Source organism: Schistocerca cancellata, chromosome 3 (assembly GCF_023864275.1).
Source record: "Schistocerca cancellata isolate TAMUIC-IGC-003103 chromosome 3, iqSchCanc2.1, whole genome shotgun sequence".
Classification (NCBI taxonomy): domain Eukaryota; kingdom Metazoa; phylum Arthropoda; class Insecta; order Orthoptera; family Acrididae; genus Schistocerca; species Schistocerca cancellata.
Window position 1 is genome coordinate 150,728,203 of NC_064628.1, and position 15,626 is coordinate 150,743,828.

Below are 15,626 nucleotides of genomic sequence, written 5' to 3' on the forward strand. Positions count from 1 at the left end.
AATGATATGGAATGTGTCAGTTTGTGGGAAATGTGTACATGATTAGCGTTAACATTAACAAACACATTATTTTTTAGTTCTACTCATGCAGCTACACTTCAGGAATGCATGAGGCATGAGATATATCATAGCACCATTGTTCCTTGTATCTACTATTAATTTTATTTTTTCAAGGGAACTATTATTTAAGGTAAGGAATACATAGCACCTCAACAAGGGCCAGACTACAGGTTTAAAAGTTTGGGAGTTTGATACCTTGTCAGCCGTAGAATTTTCATCTGTTGCTCATACTTTTTTCACATCCAGCAGTGAGTTAATGGCTAGGAGTCCATGTTAAACTATATGTTAGCCTGTAACTAGAAAAGTCAGTTCAAAGATTAGAATAAAGTAACTGCACCAACTACACCAGATATAAATTTGGATGGTGGCATAAATTCTGAAAGGCAATGGAATTGATCAAAGTTAAAAACATTATTGATTTCACAGAGATGCAGGATAGGTTTTTACCTTCAGGAGGCACAAAAATAAAATCAATACTCCAAGCTTTCAGGGCTGAAAACATAAGGGAAACTGGATTTATGAAGAAAATAAGTATGTGTGTGTTGGTTTATCATGTTGAAAGTAAATTACTTGAAGGAATTACTTGTCTCTGGTTTCCACTTGCAATTAAAAAAGAACATTAAAGTTTATTTAAAAATTTCAGTTTTTTGTGCAAAAATATAAGAGCTATCCACTGAAGTGGAGTAACCAATGAATTCATCAGGATTCTAACGAATTTTTAAATGTTCCTGTTTCATCTTTTTTTAGGTTTTTTTCTTTTACTTGGTAAAAATCAGAAAAAAGTCTTTTTGCAGAGAGGTCATAAACGTTTATGAAATTATAAACCTGATGCAGTATCCAAAGTTGCTTTTGAGGGATTTAGTGTGATGAATTAAACAGTCTTAACACATGTGTCATCTAATCATTGGATAGAACAGTTTGTGATCGGGAAGAGTGGGCAGCCAGAAGTGGGTACAAAAAAAGGTGTAGAACCTGATCCCATCAACATGTCCAAAGAAAAGAACAGGAAACTACATAACAACACATAACTGCCTCTTTCCTGCAGGAAGACCTATTTGTGAGCAAAGTTAGTGATTTGCTGTTTCTTGTAATCCACAATCTGATCAAATGTGTTCCATAAACAAGATTAAACATTTTTATTTTCCAGAACTCTGCCCCTCCATTTTAGTCGGAGAAAGGAATAGTAAAATATACTCCCTGACGGGTCAAACTTTTTGACTGAATGGAACAAAAACCCGAATCCTTGCCTTTTGCAGGCAATAATCTTGCTGAATGGTTTATCCTGGCATAACTCTTGACTCACCTTCACAGCTTTACCTGTGTTGCCTGTTCTGAAAAGTAATTTCATTTTGGAAAAATACATGTTAAAATTGACCTAGTGTTTAGGCTTCTTTCTGAAAGTTTATAACTGTTATGTTTATGTCTTCATAAAAAGGTACTGTGTTTTCATTTTCTCAAATACATAGAAACAAATTGTGCTCTTTAATTATAATAGTACTCTGTTTTTGTGTGATTGGTTCCAGTCTTTGTGAGAACTGATTGAGGTCTAGAGTAGCATTATTGACAAGGGTGCACAAACATGCATGTGTGTGTGTGTGTGTGTGTGTGTGTGTGTGTGTGTGTGTGTGTGTGTGTCAGACAGACTATTGATCAGTGAATACTGAAATGTGTGCTGCTGCTCATTTCACAGAAAATATTTTATTTTGCACAAAGAAACCTCTAATGAACCTCCATGATGTAGTGGTTTACACCAATGGCTACTAACACTGAGGTACATGGTGAACATCTCAGATTGTTCTGTGGTGCCAAGGTCTGAAATGTGGCCCAATCAGCCTTTTGAGGCCAAAAGAGGAACTGGTTGATGAAATTAGCAGCAAAACTGACAGACAGGCAGCCAAAGTGTAGTCAAATGCAAAGGCTTGCACTTAGGTTTGAGTCGTGCAACATTTATTTTATTTATTTCCAAATATGCTCCATAGAAAATATTTTTGTGAACTTAGGTGTATTGTACATGTACCGGGTGATCAAAAAGAAAGAAAAAGAGAGAGAGAGAGAGAGAGAGAGAGAGAGAGAGAGAGAGAGAAAGTTCACAAAATGTCCTACAGATGGCGCTGGACAGCAAAACATCAGTGACTGTGCATGACAATTGTGTATAAAAGGAGCTGTAATGAGAGAGAGAATCAGTTGCACCAGCAGCGGCAGCATGTTGACATTACCTGAAAAGGCTCTTCTAGTGAAGCTGTATTATCAGAATTGGGAATGTGCTAGTTCAGCGTTACGATCCTATCGCCATAGGAAGGGGATTCGAACGGGTAAAGGTCCGTTGACAAATGCAGCTGTGGCGAGAATGATTTCAAAGTTCTAAGCCACTGGTTGTTTAGACGATAGACCCCGTAGTGGCCGACCGAGCACAAGGCGTAATGCTGCTGAGACAGTTCAGGAAGAAATGGAGAATGTAGCGGGTTCGTCTATGTACGGGGAAGTCAGCGCTTGTGCAGTTGCACGTCGCACCGACATTCCATACATTACTGTTTGGTTGGCACTGAGGCGTACCCTCCGATGCTATCCGTACAAAATCCATAGGCATCATGAACTGTTACCTGGCAATTTAGTGAAGCGGAGGGCATTTGCGGTGTGGGCATTTCAAAAGATGGTGAAAGATGACGATTGGTTGAGTAACATGTTGTGGACCGACGAAGCTCATTTCACACTCCGAGGGTCTGTCAACGCCCACAACTGCAGAATTTGGGTTACCGAAAATCCTAGAACTGTCGTGGAAACTCCATTGCACGACGAGAAAGTCACGGTATGGGTTGGATTTACCACATCTACCGTTATCGGGCCTTTTTTCTTCGAGGAAATGCATGATTCTGGTTTTGTAAACTGTGACAGGTGAGAGGTACGCCTATATGTTACAGAATCACATCATCCCCAGCCTGGCTGATAAACACCTGCTGGAACATACGATGTTTATGCAGGGTGGCGCTCCACCCCATATTGCTAGACGCATGAAATATCTCTGGCGCACGTTGTTTGGCGATGATCGTGTGCTCAGCCGCCACTTTTGTCATGCTTGGCCTCCCAGGTCCCCAGACCTCAGTCCGTGCGATTATTGGCTTTGGGGTTTCCTGAAGTATCAAGTGTATCATGATCGACCGATATCTCTAGGGATGCTGAAAAACAACATCCAATGCCAATGCCTCACCATAACTCCGGACATGCTTTACAGTGCTGTTCACAACATTATTCCTTGACTACAGCTATTGTTGAGGAATAATGGTGGACATATTGAGCATTTCCTGTAAAGAACATCATCTTTACTTTGTTATGCTAATTATTGCTATCCTGATCAGATGAAGCGCCATCTGCGGACATTTTTTGAATTTTGCATTTTTTTGGTTCTAATAAAACCTCATGTCATTCCAAGCATGTGTGTCAATTTGTACCTCTCTATCTACATTATTCCGTGATTTATTCAGTTTTCAAATTTATACTGACTTTTTGATCACTCGGTGTATTGAAAGGGGTTGGGGGGCATACGAGAGAGAGAGAGAGAGAGAGAGAGAGAGAGAGAGAGAGAGAGATTTATGCTCTGATATTGAGTACTGTTTATTTGTGGTGGTATAGAGTAGTGATCTTTGTGGCAGAAACAGGATAATTTCACAGAAATGGATAAGAGTTTGATCTAAAAAATGCAAGGAACATAATGTGACTCCATGAAACTTCTTGTGTTGATTATATTCCCCCGACAGTACTGAAGCTAATAGCGTTTTGAAACAACATTCAAAATGCATTGTAATATCATGTTTCTTCATCTACTGCATATGCCTACATCTACCCTTTGTGAACCACTGTGAAGTGAGTAGCACAGGGTACATCCCACTATACCTGTTGTTAGGGCTTTCCCTGTTCCATTCACATACGGAGTGTGGGAAAAATGTTTGCTTAAATGCCACTGTGCATGCTGTAATTAACATAATCTGGTCCTCACAATCCTTTTGGGAGCAGTATGCAGTGAGCTGTAATATATTCCTAGTCACCATTTATAGCCAGTTCTTGAAAATTTGTTAGCAGGCTTTCTCGGGATAGTTTAGGTCTATCTTAATAAACTGAAGTCTGCTACCTGCTTAACCCGCAACTGAGCCTATATGATAGATCACTTAATGTTCCTACTGATTGTCACAGCCAAGTATTTATTTGAGTTTACAGATTGTAGCTGTGACTCAGTAATGTTATATTCATGCGATACTATGTTTTTTTCATTTTTGAACATTTAAAACGAGCTGTCATCATTGCACTACTTTGTAAACATATCAAGGTCTGACTGAATATTGCCGGCCGCGATGGTCTCGCGGTTCTAGGCGCTCAGTCCGGAACCGCGCGACTGCTACAGTCGCAGGTTCGAATCCTGCCTCGGGTATGGATGTGTGTGATGTCCTTAGGTTAGTTAGGTTTAAGTAGCTCTAAGTTCTAGGGGACTGATGACCACAGATGTTAAGTCCCATAGTGCTCAGAGCCATTTGACTGAATATTTGTGCAGCTTCATCCAGACTACTTCAGTATAGATAAATTCATTATCTATGAAAAGCGTGAGGGCATAATTAATATTGTCTGCGAGGTCATTAATGGTACTCCTGAAGTCATTTCTACATCTGTTGATGACTTTCCATCCAAGATAACATACTGTGTTGTCCGTACAAAGAAATCCTCAATCCAGTCATATATTTACCTGATACCCCATATGATTGTACTTTCAATAACAAGCATGTGATACTGAGTCAAATGCTTTTTGGGAATCGAGAAATATTGCATATATGTGACTACCTTGATCGATGGCTTTCAGGACGTCATGTGAGAAATGTGCAAATTGGGGTCCACATGATGTATGTTTTTGAAATCCCTACTGGTTGGTATGGAGGAGGTCGTCCTGTTTATGAGACCTCATTATATTTGAGCTCAGAATTTGTTCTAAGATTCTACAACAAATGAATGTCAAGGATATTGGATGGTAGTTTTTGGACCACTTCTATTGTCCTCCTTGTAGACATGTGTGACTGATGCTTTCTTCCAACTACTGGGCACAAATTTTTAGTTGAGGGAGCTATTATAGATTATAGTGACAGGGGCTAAATCAGCCATGAATTGGCCCTGGGACTTTGTTCAATTTTAAAGATTTCAGCTGTTTGCCAACACCACTGACAGTAATACGTACTTCATTCATCTTTTCAGTGTTACGAGAATTAAGTTGGGGCAGTACTCTGGATTTTACTTTGTAAAGGAACATTTATAAAATTGTGTTTTTGCTTTTGATTTGCTATTCTTAATCTCAGTTCATCTCATCTGTGAGTGAATGGACACTTAACTTTGAAGTCACTAACAGTCTTTACACATGACCAGAATTTCTTTTGATTTTGTAAAATATCTTCTGACATTATTCTGCTACAGTAGTCATTGTAGGCTTCACACATTGCTCCCTTGCCGTCCAAACATGTTTCATTCAGCATCTCTTTGTAGTGCTATATTTTGTCTTATACCCATTACATAGTAGTCTCTGTCTCTTTAGAAGTTCCTTTACAATGACTGATTACCATGGATGTCCTGCCGGGTACATATCTATCCAGTGCATGGTCAACTATTCTCTTAAACTTGAGCCATAGTTCCTCTACGTGATCGTATCCTGAGCTAAAAGTTTCATGTTTCTCATTGAAGTATCACACTATTGTTTCTCTGTCTAGTTTGCTGAACATACAAATCTTTCTTCTTGTTCTAATTGGCCTTTGTATTTTATTATTCATTGTTGCCATAACTGCATGTTACCAGTTTCATGTGAACTTCCACAAAGGTAGGGTTTGAAATATCTGTTCCACATAGTTTTCGGAGAAGAGATTTAGATATGGTGCATAGCGAAGGGTACCCTGTACTGCTATTAGTCATTTCCTTTCTTGTTCCACTCGCAAATAGAGAAAGGGAAAAACGACTGTCTCTATTCCTCTGTATGAGCCCTAATTTCGTGTATCTTATTTTCATGGTCCTTATTCGCAATGGATGTTGGCAGCAGTAGAATCGTTTGGCAGGCAGCATGAGATTCCTATTTGAGTTCTCGAAGCATCTCTGTAACACTTACATGTTGTTTGAGCTTACCGGTAACAAGTCTAGCTACCCGCATCTGAATTGCTTCGATGTCTTCTTTTAACCCAAGCTGGTATGGATCCAAAACACTCGAGAGCAGTGCTCAAGAATAGATCGCACCAGCATCCTATATGTGGTCTCCTTTATGGATGAACAACTCTTTCCTAAAATCCTCCCAGTAAACTGAAGTTGACCATTCACCTTCCCTACCACAGTTCTCACATGCTTGTTCCACCCAATGTCGCTTTGCAGTGTTACGCCCAGATATTTAAATGGCTTTACTGTGTCAAGTGGAACACTAGTAATACTATGTCCGAACATTACAGGTTTGATATTCCTACTCATCCACATTAACTTACATTTTTCCACATTTAGGGCTAGCTGCCATTCATCACACCAACTGGAAATTTTGTCAAGTCATCTTGTATATTCCCACAGCCACTCAACGCGTTACTGTACACCATAGAATCATCAGTAAACAACCACAGATTGCTGTCCGCCAAATCATTTATGTATATAGAGAACAGAAGCAGTCTTATCACACTTCCTTGGGGCATTCCTGATGATACCCTTGTCTCTGATGAACACTCACTGTCAAGGACAACATACTGGGTTCCGTTATTTAAGAAGTCTTTGAGGTGCTCAGATATCTGTGAACTTATTCCAAATGCCTGTACCTTCATTAACAACCAGCAGTGGGACACCGTGTCAAATACTCTCCACAAATCTAGAAATACGGAATCTGCTAGACAGTTTTCTATAAACTGTCTTGAGCAGCTAGCTCAGCAGTCCACACACAGTGGAAATACCTTAGACTTTGTAGCTACAAATAGGCTGGAACTTATTGACAATGTCAGTACAGAAATAGGACTGGTGATCATGATGTCATTATAACAGCAATCATTAGAAAAGTTAACAAATCAGTCAAGAAGGCTAGACAGAGCAGATAAGCAATTACTAACATCTCACTTCATGAACTGGCATCACTTAGTTCTAGTAAGATGGGTGTAGAGGAATTAAGGGCAACAGGCAGACTACATGTTTCTAGATTTGCGAAAAGCATTTGACATGGTGCCCCACAGCAGACTGCCAACAAAGGTACGATAATATAGAATAGGATCCCACATAAGTGCATGGCTCGAAGACTTGTAAGTAATGGAAACCAGTACATTGACATCGATGGCGAGTGTTCATCAGAGACATGTGTAACATCCGGAGTGCCCAAAGGAAGTTTGACAGGACTGCTATCATTTTCTATATCCATTAATGCTATGGCGAACAGGGTGGACAGCAATCTGCAGTGTTTGCTGATGATGCTGTTGTGTATAGGAACGTGCCATCGTTGAGTGACTGTAAAACGATACAAGATGTCTTAAATAACGTTGTGTTGGTGTGATGAATGACAGCTTGCTCTAAATGTAGAAAAAGTCAGTTAATACAAATGAGTAGGAAAAACAATCCTGTAATGTTTGAATACAGCATTATTAGTGTCCTGATTGACACAGTCCTGTCGATTAAATATGTAGGTATAACATTACAAAGCAATATGAAATGGAATGCGAATGTTAGGATGGTTATAGGGAAAGTGAATGGTCGATTACAGTATATTTGGTGAAATTTAGGAAGGTGTGACTCATCTGTAAAGGAGACCATGTATAGGACACCTGTATGACCCATTCTTGAGTACTGCTAGAGTGTTTGAGATTCCTACCAGCTCGGATTAAAGTAAGGCGCGGAAGCAGTTTACAAGTGTGCTGCTAGATTTGTTACCTGTAGATTTAATCATCTTGCAAGTATTACAGAGATCCATCAAGAACTCAGATGGCAATCCTTGGAGGGAAGACAATGTTCTATTCAGGGAACACTTTTGAGGCAATTAGAGAACTAGCATTTAAAGCTGACTGCAGAATGATTCTGCTGCTGCCAACATATATTTCGCTTAAGGACCATGAAGATAAGAGAAATTATGGCTTTTATGGAGGCATATAGACAGTCATTTTTCCCTTCGCTATTTGTGAGTGGAACAGAAAAGGAAATTAATGGTACAGAGAACCCTCTGTCACACACTATATGGTGACACGCAGTGTCTGTTTGGATGTAGATGTAGACATACATGTAGATCCGATAGTTTGCAGTATAACATGTGAGAAAAGGGCAAGTGGAGTTTTGCAAAAGTGATGCTTCCTAAAACCTTGCTGATTTGTCGGCAGAAACTTCTCCATCTCTAGGAAATATAATTATGATATTCCGAGTGAAAATATATTCAAGAATTCTGCAGCGAACTGATATTAATCCATAATTTGGCTTGTCCATTCTTTCACCCTTCTTATGTACAAGAGTCACCTGAGCTTTTTCCAGTCACTTTATACTTTACTCTAGGTGTTAAATTTGTGATAAATGCAAGCTAAGTAAGGGCCCAGTGCTGTGGAGAACTCTTTGTAAAACCTGATTGGGATGCCATCTGGACATGGCACTTTTCCAGAGCACGATTTACAGCCTGTAATTATGTTTTGAGACTGCTGTTAAAAGCTTACACATAGCAATAAATGTGTTGCTAGTTCAATGAGCTTATCATTTCTGCATGTTTTATAGGTAAAAATCAGTTTACCAGCTGGTCTTGGGCTGAGCCTCGTATCGCAGCATACACCAGCAGAAGAGTTACTGTATTTGACACTTAAAGAGATAGACTTGAAGGCATTATGGTCAGACCAAGAAACATCAATGTATTTACGTGTACGTGATGTACAGTGTGACAATCAGTTGGTGGAAGCACAGTGTGCTGTGCCGCTCTATGTGACTCAGTCTCGATCAAACCATGGAGAAACATCAAGTGGAGATTTTGCCTTGGAGATTATGATTGAACAACAAGCAAGTTCTAGTACTAATGCTGAAATATATAAGGTAATTCACTATATTCCTATTACAAGTATTACAGTGGTTTCACTTAATTTTGAATACTATCAGCAAGAATCTCTTGCCTGTTACAGAAAGTAGTTCTTTGTTTTATTATTATTATTATTATTATTATTATTATTATTTTGTTAATGACACAGGTTCTCAGTATGTTAAGCTTCTGTTATGTGATTGCTCTCCTCCTTCCCCTCCTCCTTGTAAAACTTCTGCAAAACCATTTTCCTGAAATTGTACGACTTAACATTTTAAATCAATGTAAAAAAGCAGTGCCCATCATCTAAGGAAAAAATTTTGGTAAGTCTGCTAAAAATACTCATAAACATCCACTTAATTTCAGGCCTAATGCAGCGTATATTGTTACTGGAAAAAAAGATGAAGGGTAGAGGGCATGGGGAAGGGGAAAAAGCAGATGGAGGTCACTGACAGCATAGTTTAATGAATGTACAACTCCAACAGATGTAATTATTCAGCCAAAGAGGATCTGTATGCATCTGGTGTATGTTAGTAGAAATAGTGGCACGATAAGTGGGCTAAAATAATAAAGTGTCAATTTCATCAACACTGCCATTGCTAATAATGAATTACGAGGGCAGTTCAATAAGTAATGCAACACATTTTTTTTCTGAAACAGGCTTGTTTTATTCAGCATTGAAATACACCAGCTTATTCCCCAATCTTTTAGCTACACAACACTATTTTTTAACGTAATCTCCATTCAATGCTACGGCCTTACGCCACCTTGAAATGAGGGCCTGTATGCCTGCACGGTACCATTCCACTGGTCGATGTCGGAGCCAACGTCGTACTGCATCAATAACTTCTTCATCATCCGCGTAGTGCCTCCCACGGATTGCGTCCTTCATTGGGCCAAACATGTGGAAATCCGACGGTGCGAGATCGGGGCTGTAGGGTGCATGAGGAAGAACAGTCCACTGAAGTTTTGTGAGCTCCTCTCGGGTGCGAAGACTTGTGTGAGGTCTTGCGTTGTCATTAAGAAGGAGAAGTTCGTTCAGATTTTTGTGAACAATTGTGACAGCACTACCAACAGAGATGTCAAGTTGAGCACTGAGATGTTTGATGGTGATCCGTCGATTATCTCGAACGAGTGTGTTCGCACGCTCCGCCATTGCAGGAGTCACAGCTGTGCACGGCCGGCCCGCACGCGGGAGATCAGACAGTCTTGCTTGACCTTGCGGCGATGATGACACACGCTTTGCCCAATGACTCACCGTGCGTTTGTCCACTGCCAGATCACCGTAGACATTCTGCAAGCGCCTATGAATATCTGAGATGCCCTGGTTTTCCGCCAAAAGAAACTCGATCACTGCCTGTTGTTTGCAACGCACATCCGTTACAGACGCCATTTTAACAGCTCCGTACAGCGCTGCCACCTGTCGGAAGTCAATGAAACTATACGAGACGAAGCGGGAATGTTTGAAAATATTCCACAAGAAATTTCCGGTTTTTTCAACCAAAATTGGCCGAGAAAAAAAAATGTGTTGCATTACTTATTGAACTGCCCTCGTATGTTGCTGTCACTAAAAATAATAGAAACAACAATAACTAAAGAAACTGAGAGAACAGAACTATCACAAATATTGTGAGTAGCTTACAGTGTAAACTAATTCCTTTCATACAGTTCATCTATAAATTTGTTCATCAAAGATGCGTTGGTTATATGGAATCAGATCTTTTGTTTCATCACAGTTTTGAGTGGATTTTATTTCAGGTACGTATGGTAAAAAGAAAATACAGTGAAAGCTTGTTTAACGAACACCCCCATAAGGTGCAATTTGCATAAGGAGCAAAACAAATTGTAAAAAATGACTCACTTAATGAGTGATGTTTCACATAACAAGTGACAACATTTAATGTGACGTCACCTGCTGTTCATGTATGGCGTGCGAAATGTTCAACAATATGAACACCTTTCATTGTTGGCCGTGGCATATGAACAATGTCTTTAGTATGTACTGCAGTTTGGCTTTAGCGCTCATTCTGCTACCATCTTAGTGCAGCTTGTGTTCACACAGAGCTGTTTTTGCGTGCAAATTTTAATACCCTTTGTAGAAATGTCCCCGAAGATCGAAGTCGCAAGAAGGTGACCATAATAGAAACAAAGTGACCTTAGAAATTAAACATAAAATCTTTGGAAAACATGAAAATGTGGTGTGAGCAGTGCTGATTTAGCACACACATACAATCTGTCTACATCAACTACTTGCACTATACTCAAGAACAAGCCATGGATTGTTTGAGAAGTTTAAGATAAGAACCAGCTTCCACAGCCTTGTGAGGCACAGCGAAGCAGCCAGCTCCGACACAAAGGCAGCAGAGAACTTCATCAGCAGCTTCAAGATGCTCGTAGATTCTTAGGGTTATCTGCTGCAACAGATTTTTAATTGTGATCAGACAGGTCTATTCTGTAAAAAGCTGCTGAAGTATACCTTTATAACATCAGAGGAAAATGTATTGCCCGATCAAAAGGCACTGCTGTTCCGTGCCAATGTAAGTGGCAATATGAAAATTAAACCACTGCTTGTTTACCATTCAGAAACTCCACGAGCCGTCAAGAGGTGTTAAGTCCAGAAGAGCAGGTTAAATGTGATGTGGAGGTTCAGCAACAAGGTTTGGGTGACATATGATCTTTTTTGTGATTGGATCAATGAAGTGTTTGGTCCATTGGTGAAGAAATATTTACTTGAGATGAATCTCCCACTCCATGTCTTGTTTGTTATGGACAATGCTCCTACCCATTCTCTAGGCCTGCAAGACCACCTCCTTGAAGAATTTCAATTAATCAAGATCCAGCTTCTGCCTCCCAACACCACTTCGTTACTCCAGCCTATGGACCAGCAGATTATTTCTAACTTTTAGAAGCTCTTTACTAAAGCATTCTTCAAGCATTGCTTTGAATTGACTGAAGCTACCAATTTCACGCTCAGAGAATTTTGGAAATATCATTTTAACTTCGTTGCCTGCGACAAGATGATTGAAAAGGCGTGGGAAGGGGTTACCAAGGAAACTCTCACTTCTGCTTGGAAGAAGCTTTGACCGGAGTGCATTGTTGATTGTGACCCTGAAGCATTTGAGTCAGTACCTGTGGCACCTGTAGTCAATGAGAGTGTGTGTTTGAGCAAGTGCATGGGACTAGAAGTGGATAACAGTGCTGTTAATGAGCTTGTGGAAGATCACAGCCAAGAAATGACCATCTAAGAGCTTATGGAGTTACAGAGGAGGACGAGGAGACAGTGGCAGAGGTGCCAACAGCAAAGCAGCAGTCTTCTGGCGCAGTAAGAGAAATGCTGAAAGTATAGGAATTGGTTGCATCGTACGTCGATTATCACCACCCCAATAAAGCGGCTATGCATGCTACAAGTTTGACAGTAATGCTGTGTTGCACCTTCGCCAAGTGTTGAAGCATTGGCAGAAACAGATGACTATAGATAGCTTCCTAGTAAAAAAGAACTAGTTATGTATCATAAATAATAAAGTACATAATACTGTAAGTATAATTTTCTTTGAATAAAGGGCATGAATAACATAAAACTTTTGTACTTTTTCTGCATGGAATGCATTATCATATTTTGTATTAATTTAGATGGGATAAATTGTTTTACTTAATGAATGTTTCACACTACGAGTAAGATTCTGGAATAAATTATGCTCTCTATGCAAGGTTCCACTGTAGTGGGGGAGGAAGCAGGAAGGGGGAGGACCAGACAGAAATTCCGTCCAAGTTCTCCACGTGGCAGTGGTCGAAGAGAGGAGGGAGAAGCATCACAATATTAAATCATTCCAAAGTAAAAGAAAATGTATGTGAAGCAACTGATAATAAAGGAAACAGGAATAAAAAAAAGAAAAAAAAAAGAAAAAGAAACAGACCCAGAAGTTGCAGAGAACAGCAGTGACTCGACCGAGTGATGTGGCGCAGTGGTTAACACACTGGACTCGCATTCAGGAGGCTGATGGTTCAAACCCACATGCGGCCATCGTAATTTAGGTTTTCTATGATTTCCGTAAATCGCTTCAGGCTAATCGCTGGGATGATTCCTTTGTAAGGGCACAGCCGACTTCCTTCCTCATCCTTTCCTAATCTGATGGGACTGATCATCTCGCTGTTTGGTCCCTCCCCCAAATCAACCTCCAAACAACAGCAATGACTAGAGATGGAAATATTTATTTATTGTTCCGTAGAGTCAGGTAGTGAGCGAATTGCAGGGATAGGGAACATTTCAAATTGTATGTAGTTTAGATGTAACTTACATAAATGCAAACTATGCAGGTAAAACATCAAATTAAAAACATATATCCAACTAACAGAAAGTTGTGTTATGCTGAAGAAGGATCAGCAGGAAGCAGAGTTTAGCTAACTATTACACTCAACAAATAAGTACATGAATACCAAAAACCAGATTTTTGAATGCCTGTGATAGTGCTCAAAATAAATATGTGTAAAACAATTTAAGTTTAGTGATGGTATTCATTTCCTATCAAAAATTCATGGACCACATAAAAAGATTTCTCTATTAGATACTCCTTCAGAATGTGAATTTTGACACTTTGAGGGCATTTGATGTGTGATGGTAGTGCATTAAACATGTTGGAGTAATAAACCTCTTTTTAAATCAGATTTAGACTTTTCAGTTCCATGTACAAACTTCATGTGTTGTAGTAACAATATTCACTGTTGTCATTGTACAGAGCAAAGTTGTTACAGGTAAATGTCAACAAGGAAAAAATATACTGTGAGGCTTTAGAAAGGATACCTATCTTTCAAAACAAGAGCCTGTAAGGGTGTCTATGATGGACACCATTCATTATTCTAATAGCTTTTTTTTCTTTTTCCACAGTGGATTCACCCCCACCCACCCAAAGAGTTTGGTTCCCCAGAATATAATAGTATATGACATTAATGAATGAAAGCAGCCAAAGTAGGAAGCCTTAATGGTATCTACTTAATCCACAGAAGCAATAATACCTTGTGCAAATATTGGTGAGCTAAATCTTTTAAAAAGATGAAGTATGTAGGTTGAAAGGGATGAATTAGCTGGGAGCAAGGCTAAATGAAAAGTGAAGCAAACAAATAAGGCTGCAAATTCACATTAAGAAATCGTACATACATTTTGTACAACTGAATACTTAAGGTAAAGCAATGTTGCTGATAAAACTCACAGCTGATTACTTAGTATGTTGCAGTCTGATTTTTCTTTCTGTTTGAAATTATCTCAAATCAATTATGTTATGGAGAGATTGCACTTATTTTAGAGATGTTAGGTTTTCATCGTCATCATTTTATTATAACTTGGTACCACATTGGTGCAGGGTTGGTATGGTGATTAGTGGATGTGATGTTAATTTAAGGGATGGCCGGATGCCCATCCTGTTGCCACCCCAACATGTGTTTACCACAACTGTCTTTGTGTAGTGTTCTCCATGTGAAAGTGAACAAAAGTTTTCTAAATGTTTTTAAATTATGTAACTGAGATTGAACTTGGGTACGAGTCCTTTGTTCACCTGGTGGGAGGTGGAAAATTGCCTAAAAGCCACATTCAGGCTGACCGGCGCACCTACCCTTGTCATTAATCTATCGGATAGATCTGGTGCTCCTCCACATCTTGGAAGTGACACTTTAATATGCATGGCTATCCAGGCAGGTATGCTAGGTTTTTTATAATACAGTGTGTAAATATTTAGCCTGGAAGAATTTATAAATTATGTTTAAACAATGGAAAATCCAGGATGGAATGTAACAATACCAGAGAAGGAAGTTACTACTCACCATATAGCGGAGATGCTGAGTTGTGATAGGCACAACAAAAAGATTCATACAATTATAGCTTTCGGCCATTAAGGCCTTTGTCAGCAGTACACACACATATACACACGCACACACACGTTCATGCAAAATTGGTGTGTGCAAGTTGCGTTTGCGTGAATGTGTGTGTGTGTGTGTGTGTGTGTGTGTGTGTGTGTGTGTGTGTGTGTGTGTGTGTGTGTGCGTGTCTACTGCTGACAAAGGCCTGAATGCCTGAAAGCTATAATTGTGTGAATCTTTTTGTTGTGCCTATCGCGACTCAGCATCTCCGCTATATGGTGAGTAGCAACTTTCCTTCTCTGGTATTGTTAAATTATGTTTAATGTTTTCCTTTCTGCATATTTCCTTTTGAAGCATTGGCACTATCCTTGTGATTGTTATTATGCTGTCTAATATTTTATTTCATATCCCGCATGTTCTAATTTAAGTAATTCAGTTAGCTGAACAGAAATGTCTGGTTATAGCAATAGCATCTTCCACATTCTCATTAAGATTTGTTTATCTTGTTTAAACTTCAAAATTTTGCTTTGATGAATACACATTTCTTGTTGTAATTCTATTGTGTTCACTTGTAAGCCAGTTCCATTTTCTGAGTCCTGTTGTTATTCATTTTTTCCCCTTTCTGTTTGGCTTTTGTATCCACTCTCTCAGACATCTGAACTAGTCTGCTTTCTGAGTTATTCTGTGTGTTGATTCACAGTATGTT

At 39.4% G+C, this 15,626-nt stretch overlaps 1 protein-coding gene across 1 annotated transcript in view; it reads left to right on the plus strand.

Moving 5' to 3' along the window:
- The window catches only part of LOC126174771 (intermembrane lipid transfer protein VPS13D), a 531,199-nt gene that overhangs the window by 469,182 nt on the left and 46,391 nt on the right, over positions 1–15,626 (plus strand). The window contains 1 exon segment of the mRNA XM_049921112.1: positions 8,782–9,090. Within this exon segment, the coding sequence (XP_049777069.1) occupies positions 8,782–9,090 (309 nt within the window).